The sequence below is a fragment of the Aquarana catesbeiana genome, linkage group LG07, assembly GCF_042186555.1.
Source record: "Aquarana catesbeiana isolate 2022-GZ linkage group LG07, ASM4218655v1, whole genome shotgun sequence".
NCBI classification, from domain to species: Eukaryota; Metazoa; Chordata; class Amphibia; order Anura; family Ranidae; genus Aquarana; species Aquarana catesbeiana.
Window position 1 is genome coordinate 287,248,391 of NC_133330.1, and position 16,514 is coordinate 287,264,904.

Below are 16,514 nucleotides of genomic sequence, written 5' to 3' on the forward strand. Positions count from 1 at the left end.
GTTGCTGCTGGGGGTATTTTTTGCAGGTTGTCCATTGTTGCTGGGGGGGGGGGAGAGAAGGGGTCTATTGGTGGCTGCATGGGATCTTTTTTACTGCTTTTCTTGTTATTATTAACCCATTCCATACAAATTACTAAGTACCACAAATGTTACTTGGTTCTGTATTTTCTAAAAGGGACAATATTAGGAGGTGGACAGGGGGTGGAACCAAGTAACGGTGCTCGGAGGTGGGTAGAAGTAGAGACAAGGGCTAACTCCGAAAGGCGAAGTTCCTGCACCTATTCTCTGAGAAAAAGAGCCCTGGGGACACCTATCAGCAAAAGTATGCAGGCATAGAACACGCCCCTTACCACGCCCCCTTTAAAGGAGAATTGTACAAAAAACAAGATTGGTTAAACCCACAAGTGCTTTTTTTACTACTACTATTCGTTTATATTGGCTTTTGGAATTTACAAATGCAGCAATTTAGAAATCAGATGACAGGTTTAGTGCTGGAAAACACTTTTTGATAAAAAGTGCATTATATATATCTCTATCTCTCAGACCAAAATGAGGGACAAATGAGGAACATTGCTCCAAATCGGGGACAGTTGGGAGTGATGATGCAGTGTACCACACCCAATGTTTTAAAGGGGGCCAAATGTTTTAATGCCTCGTCTTGGACATAGGGCAGACTATTTACATGTCCCGGTAGGTGTCTTTGTCCCCTGGCCAGGATTTGGCAGCCCTCTAATACTTCATCAATACATTCGCTATAGAAAAAAGTGACTCTTCCTAATTGCCCAGCTTTACTAGCTCCTCCTTATGTAGCTTGGTGTACTTGTGTGACCTTCCCATGAAGAGCTCTACAGCAATGTCTCCTTCACCAGTTCAGATCACTAAACAAAAAAAAGAATGATCATCCAGCATATTCAGCACAGAGCTTTCCTAGAGATTACATTCAGCCAAGCTTTTCTTGGAGATTAAATAGGGAGTTGTGTTTCCCATTAATTCTCGCTTCTGCTTTTGATTTCAGCCCGCGAGCAGCCGATTTAGCAGAGATCTGCAGTGTTCTGTTGCTAGGAAGCTGCTAAAACACAAATCCTCCCTAAAGCCCTTTATAGAATGACGGTGCTGAAATGGTTCCTTAATTCTCAGTGTTCAGTATTATTAGTAACAGGGAAACATTATTTGGAGATGATTATGTGAAGCAGAGAGACAGAGAGAGAGAGCGGGTATGATGACACATTCATAGAACAGATTTCTGTGCCTTTGACTTGGCATTGTCTAAGTATCTGTGCCCAACTGCTGCTCCATTGATCATTACAGAGCAATCAGGTAAATGCATTGAATTGCTAAAGCTATCCAGGAAACGCTGCAGCTGTGCTATACTCAGAAAGTCTGTTGGGTTTATCCTTAAAGCTGAACTCAAGGATTTTTATTTTTTTTTGCAAATTCTGTTGTGTGCAAAGGAGTACCTTCAGTGATGGTAATCCTACATCCTGCTTGCTGCTTTGTGGTGTAAAGATAATATCTTCACTGATGCTAGGTGCTAGTGTTGGTGCCCCTCCGTTCTCCGTCCTGTAGCTCCTCAGCTATGTATTATTTTTAGAATATGCAAAATGTTCTGTAAATGGACAAGGGTAAAGGAAAGGCGAGTAAATGACAGGATCTCCCCTTGTCCATTCACAGCTTGCATTCTGTGAAGGAAACAACGCTTTTTGTGAATGAGTGAGGGGAGAGGAGGTGGTGGCTACATGATCCTATTTCTGCAATGTAGGAGAGCCAGAACTCTGTCTCTGTGCCAGAAGAAGATAGCTGGCACTAGTATCCAGCATTGATGAAGCTATCATTTTCCCAGTCTTTTTCCAGGAACGCAACCTGAGAGATGATTAGTTCCACCCATTCAGAAAATACAAGCCAAATCGGTAAAAAAGAAAAAAAAAAAAAACTCCTGCCCCCTTGCCCCTCAATTTAGACTGTTTGCTACCATCCAGGAGCAGTACATTTTTATCTTGTCTGGATGGTCATTTGATCATCAATCCCCCCCCCCCCCCCCCTTTGATTGAGATCCGCCCTGTTTTGTCTTGCCTTGGACTTCTACCTAGAAAAGAAGGTTCCTCTTATACTTTCCAGGATCTTGGCCCCATGTAGTTGTAGGGGGTCAACTCCTGAAGCCCCTGGCTGGTAAGCCCTAACATTCCTCCTTTCCTTTTGGGGGGTCTTGTGAGAGGCCTTTGGTGGGTTGCGGGGCGGGTGGGACTGCATGGAGTTCTGAGGCTTGTGGCCTAGTGGCATGCGGCCCAAGCTTTGGTTTCAGAAAGAGTAACTTGTTTGCACAGAGCAGAATAAAAAAACAAAAAAACAAAAAACAAAACTGGAGTTCTGCTTTACGTTGCATTGGCCTTGCATATATTTTTTATGCCATGTGTATTCCAGGGATCACAACACTCCCCTGAACATGCCTTCATCCACTTTTCTTTGAGCAATCTTTATTCAAGGCCGATTTAATGAAGGAGTTTACGAATATTCACTTTAGTTGTCCAGTCATTGGAAGAGCAAATTCCAGTTTACTTATTTCATCTGCACTTGACTGGATAATTTTAGTGAATATTCACACAATTATCTATTATTAATTACACAATTAATTGTATAAAGATTCTGAACCCCTTCAGTAAATCTGCCCAATTATCCAGGCTCAGCAGCTACTTCATGGTCAGTGATGGTGACCCAGAGGCGACAATTATGTAAGTCCTGGTGTCTGTACAGTTTGTATCAGTGTTCACAAATGTCTGACACAGATCATCCTGTTCTGCGGCCTTTAACCTTGACTTGCTACAATATTGCAGCCTGATCACTGGAGATGAGGCTTTCATAGAGCCTTTCAGGTTGACTGGTGCCTCTTGTGCTGTGAAGTCATATGTATGCAGTGTACTCTGTGTAATGCACTCAAGGGATAACCACAGATAGAAATAAATTCTTCGGGTTCTGCATAATTACACAAGATGGTGACATTGATGGGACTGTTTGCTTTAATGAGTGTGGCACTTGTATTTTGTTGGAGGCCTCAAATGATGAACCCACATCTTGCATCCAGTGTGATGTTTATTTAGGGCATCGCTCTATGGCAGGGGTGTCCAAACTACGGCCCTCCAGCTGTTGCGGAACTACACTTCCCATGAGGCATTGTAAAACTCTGACATTCACAGACATGACTAGGCATGATGGGAGTTGTAGTTCCTTAACAACTGGAGGGCCATAGTTTGGACACCACTGCTCTATGGCATGCTGGGATTGAGGATGCCCTTTGTATGTGCATAGAAATGTGCAGGCCTATTATTTGGTTCATTACGTCTTCAGATACTTGCTTGTAAATTAATTCAAATGAGCTTTCCAAGCCAGGACAACTGTAATTAACTGTACAGGATGTGATGGGGGTTTTAGAGGCCTGCAGTCAGGAGATAAGAGGGAGGAGAGGTTCGCTGATTGTTGGGTTTAAGCATATTTATATAAAAGTGATATTCCATCAGCCTGAGTGTCTATTAACAGAACTACCTCTATGGTGATAATCACCCTGATCTGACCACATTGCTGCGTTGCAGGATGGCTGAGCCGTATCGGCTGCCATATGAGGTTGGCAGTGAAGTGAACAAGGCTTTCTTTTTACTTTCATTGGAATCTAGGTCAGGCCACCAATATCTGGCTGCTGAAAGGCTGCATCCGGGGGAAGAGCGCTGCCAATAGTGGGAAGAGCAGAGATCGTTGTGGAGCCATCATATGGTGATTTCCCAGTCTGGTGGAAAGGAAGCACATTACGTTACACCTCCCTTTTTATTTACAGAAGGCCTCATTAAAAAATGTCAGTATTAAATTGTGTCTCACAGCCAACAAAGGTAGTAAACCTGGAAGTTTTTAGCGTGTTTGGTGAGACAGGCAAAGTCTTTATAAGGCCCCAGGTATACTGCTGCTGCTAAACGGACGTTTGGAGGCAGTTGGACACTTTTTTCAGCTGCCCTGAACTCATTCAATGTTATCTTATGTGTACATGTACACAGGTTTGTTTACTGTCATTTTTAGGTAGTTGTGTTTTTATAGGCCTTTTTTTTTTTTTAAGGCAAAAAAATTAGTTCAGACGCCAAAGTTACAGATAATAAGCGCAGCTAAAAGCGATAACCTGCCTTTAGCCGTGTTTCGCTTGTAGGCGTTTTTCGTTTTTGGCCATTTAATTAAAATTTTTTTTTCTTTTAGAAACACTTCTAAACGCAAACGCGGCATGTAAACTCTTACTATTTGTCAAGTTAAATCGTTCAGGAGAGGTTGTAAAAACGTCCCTTGTACATGAAACCTAAAGAGTGCCCACCTGCTGACCCTGTTAGATGGTCTGTAAAAAATCTAGCTGCTGTTATTGGTAATTCCATGGTTAAAGGAGTAAATGTTCCATTTTATAACACTTGCTGTGTTTACAACATTGATTTAATAGTCCACTGATTGGTTTCATTTGGTTCATCGCTTGAAAAGCAAGTGCACTTTTATTTAGAAACTGGTAGTGGTGCACCGAAATGAAAATTCTAGTGCCGAAACCGAAAATTCAGGATGCACTTGGCTGTAACTGAAACAGAAATGGACTTTTTTTTTAAAAAAAAAGCGAAACCGAAACATAGGTATAGATGTCGGGTGCATACAAATCCAAGGTCTGCCTGCCCAGTACAGGGAATTGTTTGTATCCTCAGGTGTTCTAGCGCCCTCTGAAATCTGTGCACAGTTAAGATTATGGCCTTGCTATAATGGTAATTTAAGGTACATGCCAGGTTACCCTGTTAGTCTTTTAAAGAAAAAAAAAACCCCAAAAGGCATGTTCCCTGCATTAGAAGATCTAATATACTCAGATGGCTGATGTCTCCTACCTTCCCTCCAATCCAATACTGAAACCTCAACCAGACTCTTCTGAATTTAAAATTCCCAGATGCCTGTGTGCCCTGTTGCATACTGTGGCTCCATCCTCCGAACCATACATCATTGCTGTATCCTCTAATGACATATGGGTGGGAGAATGAAACCACAATAGAAGTGTTGAATGATGAAGAGACAGGTGGAGGCTATGGTGCTGGATAAAAAAAAGTTTTTTATATATATATATATATATATATATATATATATATATATATATATATATATATATATATATATATATATACACACACAGTATCTCACAAAAGTGAGTACACCCCTCACATTTTTGTAAATATTTTATTCCTTTTCATGTGACAACACTGAAGAAATGACTGAAGAAATGACACTTTGTATAACAGTGTAAATTTGCTGTCCCCTCAAAATAACTCAATACACAGCCATTAATGTCTAAACTGCTGGCAACAAAAGTGAGTACACCCCTAAGTGAAAATGTCCAAATTGGGCCCATTTTTCCCTTCCCTGGTGTCACTTGACTTATTAGTGTTACACGGTCTCAGGTGTGAACGGGGAGCAGGTGTGTTAAATTTTGTGTTGTCGCTCTCACTCTTTCATACTGGTCATTGGAAGCTCAACATTGCACCTCATGGCAAAGAACCCCCAGGGGATCTGAAAAAAAGAATTGTTGCTCTACATAAAGATGGCCTAGGCTATAAGAAGATTGCCAAGATCCTGAAACTGAGCTGCAGCACGGTGGCCAAGACCATACAGTGGTTTAACAGGACAGGTTCCACTCAGAACAGGCCTCACCATGGTCGACCAAAGAGTGCGCGTGCTCAGCATGATATCCAGAGGTTGTCTTTGGTAAATAGACGTATGAGTGCTGCCAGCATTGCTGCAGAGGTTGAAGGTTTGGGGGGTCAGCCTGTCAGTGCTCAGACCATACACCACACACTGCATTAAATTGGTCTGCATGGCTGACCAGAAGGAAGCCTCTTCTAAAGATGATGCACAAGAAAGCCTGCAAACAGTTTGCTGAAGACAAGCAGACTAATGACATGAATTACTGGAACCATGTCCTGTGGTCTGATGAGACCAAGATAAACTTATTTGGTTCAGATGGTGTCAAGCATGTGTGGCGGCAACCAGCTGAGCAGTACAAAGATAAGTGTGTCGTGTCTATAGTCAAGCATTGTGGTAGGCGTGTCATGGTCTGGGACTGCATGAGTGTGTCCGGTGTCTTGCCGAGAAAGTTCCCCCGGTGGATAAGGACCCCCCTGTACTGCGCAGGTGTCATTTCTTCAGTGTTGTCACATGAAAAGATAATAGAAAATATTTACACAAATGTGAGGGGTGTACTCACTTTTGTGAGATACTGTATGTATATGTGTATAATCACCTTCTATGGCAGGGAGCTGCTATAAAAGGGATTTTTTTTTTTTACAGACTGATAAGGATGATTTAAGACTGGGCTCATTGCATGCTGGGGGTAGAAACCTTTTTTAAAAGTATGTTTCCCCTTTAATCATAAGCCTAAAATGTAAGACACATTTTAGCAGTAGGAAGGAATGAGTTTTGGTGGAAATGACTACATGTACAATTTTATATGTGACCTTTCAGCAGTGGTTTGACACATGGGGGGGCATAGAGTGGAACAACTGACTTATTTATATGTGTTAGTACAGACGGCGTGCTGGAGGAAGGTGTGAAGCATCAAAAATGGATTTTATGAATGACAGAGCATCTTTCATACAGCCTTCAGAATTGAGAGAATTGAGAGCCATCAATGCCTTACTTACATATAGAGGGTGAAAATGGTTTTAACTGGTTGTCTCATAGAAATTCTGTTTGTAATCGTATGGGCACAAGGAGTTGTATATGTAGTGCTGCACAGTGGTCATAGTCCATAGGTCTCCACTCTCCCTAAACAACCCTGTAGGTCAGATCAGACCCGACCCCCTATGGATTCATTGGAGATTATACGTTTTCCAAGTGGCTTGCCTTTTTATTTGAGCTCCTCAGTCATTCAGTGATGTACTCTTTGACATACAGATAGCCAATACATAGTTTCCCTATATCTACAGAACAGTGTCGCCATTGCTTGTCCTGTCCTCTGGAGGGGGTTTGGGTTGGGGTGTAGCCTACAAACTAGCAGCATTTCTTCACCATTGTAGGGATGTGTCCTCCCCAGTTCAGTACATTTTGGCAAATATGCAGTGATGGAAAACATGGGACAATGCAAAGAAGGCAGATGGATAGTATGCTAAATGATGATGGTTTAAGTGTATTTATGTGAAGATGAGGCCCCTCACCTGTTAAGCCTACCCCCTAAACAGATAGATGACCTTTCTTGCTGACTTGCCCCTTCCTTTTTTGCGTGTGATTTTCTGCAGCACCTGTTCTTGCCACAACTTATCTGAAGTGATCCTTCCAAGTTGAGCTGAAACTTATTGGAAGAACCAAGCCCATTGCCCCATAATCCCGATTGCCCCATAATCCTCTGTGACAACAGTTGTTTGCTACATGAGTACAGGAGTTTTTCTTAACTGACACAGGGTATGAATTCCTGCACTGTGCAGTCTATCTGACCGATGTCTCATGCATTTTATCCCGAATGTAGCTTTTCTGATATTATTTTTATCCTTTCATTAACCAGGAATTTGCAGGCCGTCACAAGACTTTTCTGTGCCCTATAAATGGACAGCTCAGCTTGAGTTTGGCTAATTAAATCTCAACAGTAGATTAGCTAGTTGTCTAACAACGTGCTATTGTATAGCCTCATAAGACGACATTTCACAAATTGTGGAAACAGAAAATCCTTTAATACCGGTGGTGTTAAAATGTTTGCAGCAAAATTTGGAACTCTTAAATGGTCAGTTGACCTCATTAAAGTGTATTTCCACTTTTGCAGTCAAATTGGGATCATGCCTACTTTCATATGTCACCATGTTCCCATTCAGAAAGAAAGTGTAAAATAAAATTGCTGCTTACCTTTCCACATGCTTTAATATCCTACCCACTTGTTCTTAAATACATGTTTGCAGTGCGACTTAAAATGTTACTAAACCCAGGACTCTGCATTCAATCGATCTGGTCTCCCACAGTACACAGAACATGGAAATGGAATAGTAAATATAAACTGCTAAATACATTTTTTCATTAGCAGTATATAGCAGTCTTGTGATGTCTGGTTAAAGCTTGTAGGAGGAGTTTTCATCCCCCCCCTGACTATCCTCTGAGGCTGCAAGACCCCTGACCCTCTGTCTGGACAGTGTTGATTGGCCCAGTGCCAATCACATGCACCCTCTGTCAGGGCTAGCTCAGCCCTTCCTTCTCTGAGCTGGCCGCTCAGCTGTCAGGTAATTGCCAGCTCCCATCTCTCTCCACAGTTAACCAGCTGTTGTGGATCTACTCGTCAGTCCCGCCTACTTAAAGATCTCCAGCTCACTTCATTCCTGCCTTGGCATCACAAGAAACCATCTCCTCCGTTCCTGTTTAAAGACTGGCTTTGCTGACATCCCTTCTTGGCTGACTACCCGATCCGGTTACTGAACTCTGGCTTGGCTGACTACCCGATCCAGTTACTGGACTCTGGCTATGCTTTGACTTACCCTTAATTTATTTACCGTTTTATATTTATTAATAAACAAGTGTTGTTTTACTGTACTTCTGTCTCAATCTGGTTCATGGTTTCTGACACCCTTCCAAGAAGAAAAAATACAAACTCTCTAGCAATACACACCAAACTGAGCACGTGCAGAGTGACTCCAAAGTCACAGGACAGTGGAAGAAGGGGAGGATCAGAGAAGACAGGATCAAACAGCTTTTTTACACAATGCGAAGGATTAACCGATTTAGGTTCCACAGTGATTATAACAAGCATGCTTTACTGCATATACAGACTTATTTTACTGTTGTGGGTTTAGTAGCACTTTAAGCAGGCCATAGATAATTTGATTCTCTTTCCTTCCAATACGGATAGAAGGAAAGAAAGTTGTTTTGATTCACCCACAACACAGGGGGGCGCAGGTAGCCTTCCTGGCCAGAAGAACCCGATTACTGCTGGTGAAGTGTTCCCCGTTGGCAGTAATCGCATGTAAAAATCCAATGGTCTGATTGTACCCAAGGCGATCTATGGATCAACTTGGGTACAATCATCCTGCCCATAGATGGATCGAATGTCAGCCAGTCCCTGCTCAACCAACCAAATTTCGATCCATGTATGGCGGGCCTTACCTGCAGGTGCAGGATACAAGAACATAGCATTGTATAGTGGTATCATTTCACATTTGACTGGTGTTTAAGGACATTTGACTGGTGTTAAGGGCAGGTATGGTATGGTATCAAAGTGTATTTTACAAGGGATTTAATACTTTTATAAACATTATATAGAGACTTATGACACCCATGTTGTTCACAGCAGGTCCTGATTTTAGCTATTATCTCTCTAATCTGAATCATTATGTTAATGGGTTTGTGATATGTGGGTTGTCCCTGCTGACCTTTATCTAAGACTACCCATGGACATGTGATCATTACCCAATCCAGTATATAATGGTCAATCAGGTATTATCATGTGGCTGGCTATTGGAAGGCCTGCAGTCACCTCCTGGGCAACAAATTTTGGGGTATATAATTAAGGACAATCCTTATTGATTCCCCCCCCCCCTCCATGACACTTGTACAAAGTGGTTGTGTTTAATGGTCAGGTCGTGTCTGTGCCCATCTGGGAGCACACAGATGGAAATTTGGCCAGTTCAGCAAAAGAGGCCTATAGATGTTGTCTGGATATAGGCGTGGGCCAGAGTACACTTTCTATTAGATTTTATGGTTGTTTTAAACAGCTTACAAATTTATTTTAGTTTGATAATGCCTTATACTTTTAAATGTGCACTTTATTACAAGCTTTACAGCGGACATTGTTTGAGACAGCTTGTATAAACTGCATTACAAGGGTGTATGCTTGTTACATCAAAAACATTTTTTCATTTCCAGTTGCTATGTCTAAAGAGCAGGTGTTCCCTGTTATCAGGAGGTAGATTCTGCCCTCTGGTGGGGAAAAGGGGAATCTGTATCTCTTCCCCAAGTTTGTTTTCAAGCATGAAGTCCCTCTAGTGGCAAGCTTGTAACATAACGTGTAATACAATTTTGTTTTTCAGGTGCCTACAAAAAAGTTGAAGAAGTATGAGAAGGAATATCTGGCAATGAGAGAGAGTCAACTGCAACAGGAAGACCCAATAGAGAGATACAAGGTATTAAAAATAAAAAATACATTATGTGTACACATTAATTGGAGCAGCACGCAACTGCCTGTAACTCACCCATGATACTCAAGTTGTACCATGTTTGTCATTTGCTGGAATGCCCATGCTGGCGCAGGCACCTGATTGGTTTGTGTGTTACAGAACCTCAACACTGGACAGATGCTAGAAAGCAGGCAGCTAATACCCCTAACATTTAACCACTTCCCATCCAGGCCAATTCTGACATTTCTCTCCTACATGTAAAATTCATCATTTTTTTTTTTTTTGCTAGAAAATTGCATAGAACCCCCAAACCTTATATATGTTTTTATTTTTAGCAAAGACCCTAGAGAATACAATGGCGGTCGATGCAACGTTTTATCTCACACGGTATTTGCGCAGCAATTTTTCAAACACGTTTTTTTGTGTTTCATGTTTCATGCTTTAAAAAAAAAAAAAAAAACATTAAAGTTAGCACAATTTTTTTTGCATAATGTGAAAGATGAAGCTACGCCAAGAAAATAGATACCTAACATGTCACGCTTCAAAATTGCACACGCTCGTGGAATGGCGCCAAAGTTCGATACTTAAAAATCCCCATAGGCAACGCTTTAAACTTTTTTACCGGTTACAGAGGAGGTCTAGGGCTAGAATCATTGCTCTCGCTCTAACGTTCACGGCGATACCTCACATGTGTGGTTTGAACACTGTTTTCATATGTGGGCGGGACTTACGTATGCGTTCGTTTCTGCATGCGAGCACACGGGGACAGGGGCGCTTTACACTTTTTTTTATTATTGTTAATTTTACTTTGCTTTTTTTAGTTTGACACTTTAAAAAAATATTTATCACCTTTATTCCTATTACAAGGAATGTAAACATCCCTTGTAATAGTAATATGGCATGATCGGTTCTCTTTACAGTGAGATTTGGGGTCAATAAGACCTCACATCTCACCTCTGGGAAGCCTGAAATAAAAATAAATAAATAGAACGATCTCGGCTTCCCAGCCGAAGCGGCGCCATTCATTTGAATGCAAAGGCCGGGCGTGACGTCTTAACATCGCGCCTGGCCTCCAAACGATCATAGAGACTCCGGCGACCATCTGGTCCGCCGGAAATCTCTATGGTCACCAACGGGGTCACTCACCGATGGAAGCAGTGAGTCGGTAGAAGCACCGGAGGACGACAGGAGTGGGGGCATCCCCTCTCGCCGCCCTTAAGGACAATCGAGCGGCGGAACAGCCGCTATGATCGTTCTTATGGTGTAGGGAATCGCTGGCTGAAAAAGCCGATCTCTGAATGCAAGTAGCTGCAGGCATCATTCAGATATATACCCGCACAAAGTCAAGGACGTCATTTGACGTACCTTGGGCAGGAAGAGGTTAATGACAGCCGGCTACTAGGTCTTATGAACACTTGTGGTCAGAAATAATAGAATCACATATAGCTAATTACCTCAAAGTGCTTTACAGGCTCAATAAATACCTCTCAAAATCGACATTAGTTTGTTCACCCTCGCAGCAACGTGTGTTCTGTGTCAGTACATTTACGTCCTTATCCCATTTCATGCATACACCGATTAGCCATAACATTATGACCACTGACAGATAAAGGGAATATCTCATTACAATGGCATCTGAAAATAGGTGGGTTATATTAGTGTATGGGGCTGTGAAGCCCATGATGACCCATTTCCACAGCATGAACATCATGAACATGACTACGAAACAATGGAAGAAGGTGGCCTGGTCTGATGAATCACTTTTTTTTTTTTTTTTTTTTTACATCCTGTGGATGGCTGGGTGCATGTGCGTCACTTACCTGGTGAAGCGATGGCACCAGGATACAGTGTAAGAAGGCAAGTTGGCAGAGGCAGTGTTCTGCTGGGAAACCTTGGGTCCTGCCATTCATGTTGGTGTTACTTTGGTGTCCATGACCCAATGGGTCAGGGCTGTTTTAGCAAAAGGGGGTCATACTCAATATTAGGTGGGTGGTCATAATGTTATGGCTGATCGGTGTGTAATCTTTATACTGTATGGCACACAAAGCCCAAGCTGGGACCAAGTTCTTTTTTACTTGATGTTTTCATGTTTTCTTTCAGTAGAGACAGGTAAAGCCATTTGAGGGCAGTCCATCATTTACTATATTATAAAATGTCTATACTAACCTGGCATTGACCATTGTACAATACCAGACACCTTGTACCAGCTTTGTGTCCTGGTTTAGTTGGTGGGCTGATGCATCCTCATTACTAAATATGAGAGTCTCAAGAATGTTACTGTCATTTTTAGGTAGTCCTTTTTAATGGCATTATGTATGTTAGTGAAAGAGAAGAATTGTAAGGCAGGGCAATGATTTTGTGAAAAACATAAAAACCTGAAGCTAATTTGATATTTGGTAGCCATTAGTTACAACACTTTGCATATAGTGATTGCAGTTTGCATTGCTTTATTGTATATGGCATCTCTGTTTGCACAGTTCATGCACTAAAGCAGAAATCCTCATGTGTATAGAAGATTGCATGGACAATATCCACAGCAATCCCATACATATGGTCTGGGTGGTGATATACTAGTCAGTCATGTGGTTACAACTTTAATTAGTTAAAGCAAGCTTGTGCTTTTCCCTTTCATGGCAAGGTAACATTTTTTTTTTTATTTCATTCCCCCATCCCTGGGATAGAGTTGTCTTTTCTCCTGCCCTCCACTTCTTCATTTAGCACTGGGTGCCAAAGAAAATCCCCAATACTTCCAGGAGAAGCATGTGACTCCATGGAACACAGCTGAGCTTATCAGTGCTGTTGTGTTAGACTTCTAGGCCAAGTCAATACTTTGTGGCATATTCTACAAAGCTTTGCAAAGTGCATCATCTGTATACATTGTGTAGTAACCCAGAAAAGTCACTTTTTTTTTTTACTACAATCAACTGAAATCTGCTATGGTTACTGTCATTAGCACACAGTCCATGCACATTACAGTACCTTATAAAATTAGCCAAATAAGAACTTTTAAGGTGAACATGCATCAAGCACTAGAGCGTTAATTAATTTCAATGGCCAGAATAAATTATTATTCTGGCCAAAGCACTTGCTGCGCCTAAATGCATCTAGATGCGTTTACACGTGTCAAGCATTTTTTCTGCCGAAAAGGGAATTTAGGAGAGCTGGGAAAACTCCCTGTGTGCATGGGGCCTTAGGGTGATGCCATTTATTGGTTAACCTAATGAATTGTAGTGCAATGGTAACACTCAGAGGTGCTCATACACAAGAGCTTCTGATGGCTCCACATTCACACTATTTGATGATCTGTGTTTTTCTTATATCCACTGCTCATGGTACGTAAGACCTGAGCAGTGTCATTATGGCTCTGTGTAATGGACAGAACACTACAAATTCTCCAGCCTACCTAATAGATGACCTGCTGCACAAATTGTTTTCCTTACATGCTACATTCTATTGCCACACAATTATGTAAAATTAGTTTATATCTTGCAGTAATTTGGATTTTCTTTAGGGGTACACTTAGAATGTGTGACTATGAAGGAAGGGACAACTTGGACCAAAAGTCCATCCACTAAACTAGTGCAGAGCTCAATGAAGCCTTCCTAAAACAGAAGATATTCACGTCTAATTCCATCACAAATTCTGAAAATAAGAGGTGCCGCACAAATTATTTTTCACCCCAGTGACCAATTGTACATCCTAAACTGCTAGTATCTAGTAGCGCTATAGCCATTTATTGCACACTGCATACAGCTATTTCAGACTTTTTGGCCATCTGTGCTGTGTATGGAAACCATGGCTTCTATGGAATAGGGCTTGGAAGTCAACAAGACAGGTGACCAAGAAGGGTATGGTGAGAAGAAAAGAACCCTGCACTGAAGCAGTGCATAGAACAATGAAGCCTTCTTAGAACAGAAGATGTTCACATGTCTCATTCCATCACAAATCCCATATATTGATGGATTATTCCTCAATTCAGGATATTGGACGTTTTATGAACAGGCTTAAATTTGCTTGCTGACATTAGATATTTTTTTCAGATTTGCTTGAGATGAGATATATCTGTCTTTGGAGGCAGTTTGTTTTTTTGGTAAACTTAGGGTCATAAGTTCCTGACTATGCTTACTGTAGTAGCTTTAAGCGGCAGTCCACCCAAAACTTGTTTCACTGTAGATGTTGGAAAGTTAAAGGATCAGTTCACCTTTTTTGCAAAAATAATAAATGCACATATTTTTACAGGAAAAACGATGTGCATGTATTTATTTTTTTCTGTAGGAGCCTGCATATGAACCCATGATTAGTCGATCTTGGGTGCAGTGTTAGGCTTTGCAATCATGCCCTGCAGCTTTCAGCCCTTACCTCTGTACAGGCTGTCAGTTTGAAAGCTGCAGGGCTTGTGAATGAACTAGGAACGTGCTAATCGGTTTCCTCACAGTTTATCGAGAACTATAAGCCGTCTGCCACGGTGGAAGATGGGACACGTGCAGTTCTCTCATTCACAGATTGCTGTGACTGAATGACATGACTTTGTGTGTGTTTGAGGAGGGGGGAATGTATGACAACATGCTCCAAAAAGTGAACTTTGCCTTTAAAACCATGTAACTGTGTCAGACATTTCTCAGGGACTCCACTAGTGATTTATACATTTATGTTCCTGGGTCTGCACACCTGTGGCCCTTTATGAGAGTGGGAGGTCCTCCTTATTGAGGGTTCACTCTCCCTTCTGCATTGGCGCAATTTACATATATGCAAATTGGATGCATTTAGAACCGCATCCGATTTGCATAACATGTGAACCTGACCGGCTTTCAATGGAGCCGGTTCACATATATGCAGACTGGTTGTGGTGCAAATTAAAAAGGGTCTTGTGCATTTTTTCGTTCGGTTCTGGTGCGATTTAACTGTCAAATTAGCACCTGAACCGCTGAATGGAAACTCCACCAGGCTCTCCACAGAAACCGCCCTGCATGCATATATTTGAACCCAGCCTTAGATTACAGTATATCATGGGAAATGAAGAAATGTGAGCAGGAACATCCAAAGCTTCCAAGTAGACAGGGATTATGGAAATACCAGAAATCAGGAGTTGACTATAATGTGGCCTGGTAGGCAGTCTGCACTAACACGGATATGCTCTTTTCTATATGTCCCTGCTTGGCGGTGAGGGTTCTCTGGTGTGTTTTCCTTGTAAATCCTCCATAATGTGGCCTTTCTACAGACAGGCAAGGCTTCATTGTTAATGATATACTCACCATGACTATGATTAGCTGTCCACCCGGCCATGTCTAATAGACCCCTGAGCATTTTATTTAATTTAGCTAAACAGATTTGGATGATATGCTCAAATCATCCCTTTAATTAATTTGGTTTGAGGATAATTAAAAGGAATGTTAGGTTAAAATCATTGTAAAATACAGCCATTGAATATAAAGTCTTTTTTGTTTTACAAGTGAGTTGAGCAATATTTCTTGAATATTGGGTTTTAACTTGCTGCTAGTAAGCGGTGCACATTGAGGCGGGAATTCTTTATATGGCATATGCCTGGTTTATGCTGTATTCACTAAAAAAATGTCTGAGCCTAAAAAAAAATGGCTGCCTCTGATGAATGGAGATGACAGGCACAGTTAAACAGTTAAAATATCCCTTTTCTTTCAGTTTTTCCTTGTAACCCCGACCTTCCCTCTCTACGCTATGTGACTGGGCTCCTGACTGATCAATCCTACACTGTGTTCTGCACTTTCATGGGCTCCTTCACACAAGCACCGAAGGAGAACATGTGGTGAACTATGACTGACTGAGCCATCTTGGACTCCTTGAAATGCCTTAGTATTATGTTAAACTGTTGTAAATATAAATAAAGTTTTTAATATCACTGTGCTTTATTTTGTTCCTTTCAATATCTGTTTAATGGTCTACAAACTTAAATACCTGGGAAATTATTGTAATGGACAACTTTTGAGCTTTATATTTGGTGGCCATTTATTAGGTACACCTCCTCTTCTAGGTATGACCCTTTTTTGACATCAGAAGCCAAATTCCATGCAGCATAGATTTGGCACGATACCAGAAACCTTCTCACCATCCTCCCTGGGTAAATTTGAACACCCAGATCCCAACATTTTGTCAGCCACATATTCACGCCGTGAATCTTCTGCTCCATCTCTCAAATTATGGCCTTGCCATCTGCATGTTGAGATTCCTCAGATTTGACAATTAAGTTCCAGTCTTTATTTGGCCACATTTGTGGATCCCATGTCCTCTATATGTTGTTTCCTTGTTCTGAGGTGACAGGAGTAATGCTGCGTACACACGAGCTGACTTTACGGCAGACTTTGCCCTGCGGACTTTTCGACGGACTTGCCTACACACAATCAACCAAAG

The 16,514-nt window shown here is 41.6% G+C and overlaps 1 protein-coding gene across 7 annotated transcripts in view; it reads left to right on the top strand.

Annotated features, from left to right (window-relative positions):
• RABGAP1L (RAB GTPase activating protein 1 like) overlaps nt 1-16,514 on the top strand; it is a 595,387-nt gene that overhangs the window by 558,959 nt on the left and 19,914 nt on the right. For 5 of the 7 annotated variants that reach the window (XM_073593437.1, XM_073593439.1, XM_073593440.1 and 2 more), the window contains one exon: nt 10,047-10,139. In XM_073593437.1, coding sequence (XP_073449538.1) covers nt 10,047-10,139 — 93 coding nt within the window. Of the gene's footprint in view, nt 1-10,046; nt 10,140-15,788; nt 16,006-16,514 lie in introns of those variants that run through there. The other 2 variants (XM_073593438.1, XM_073593443.1) reach the window with 1 other exon arrangement.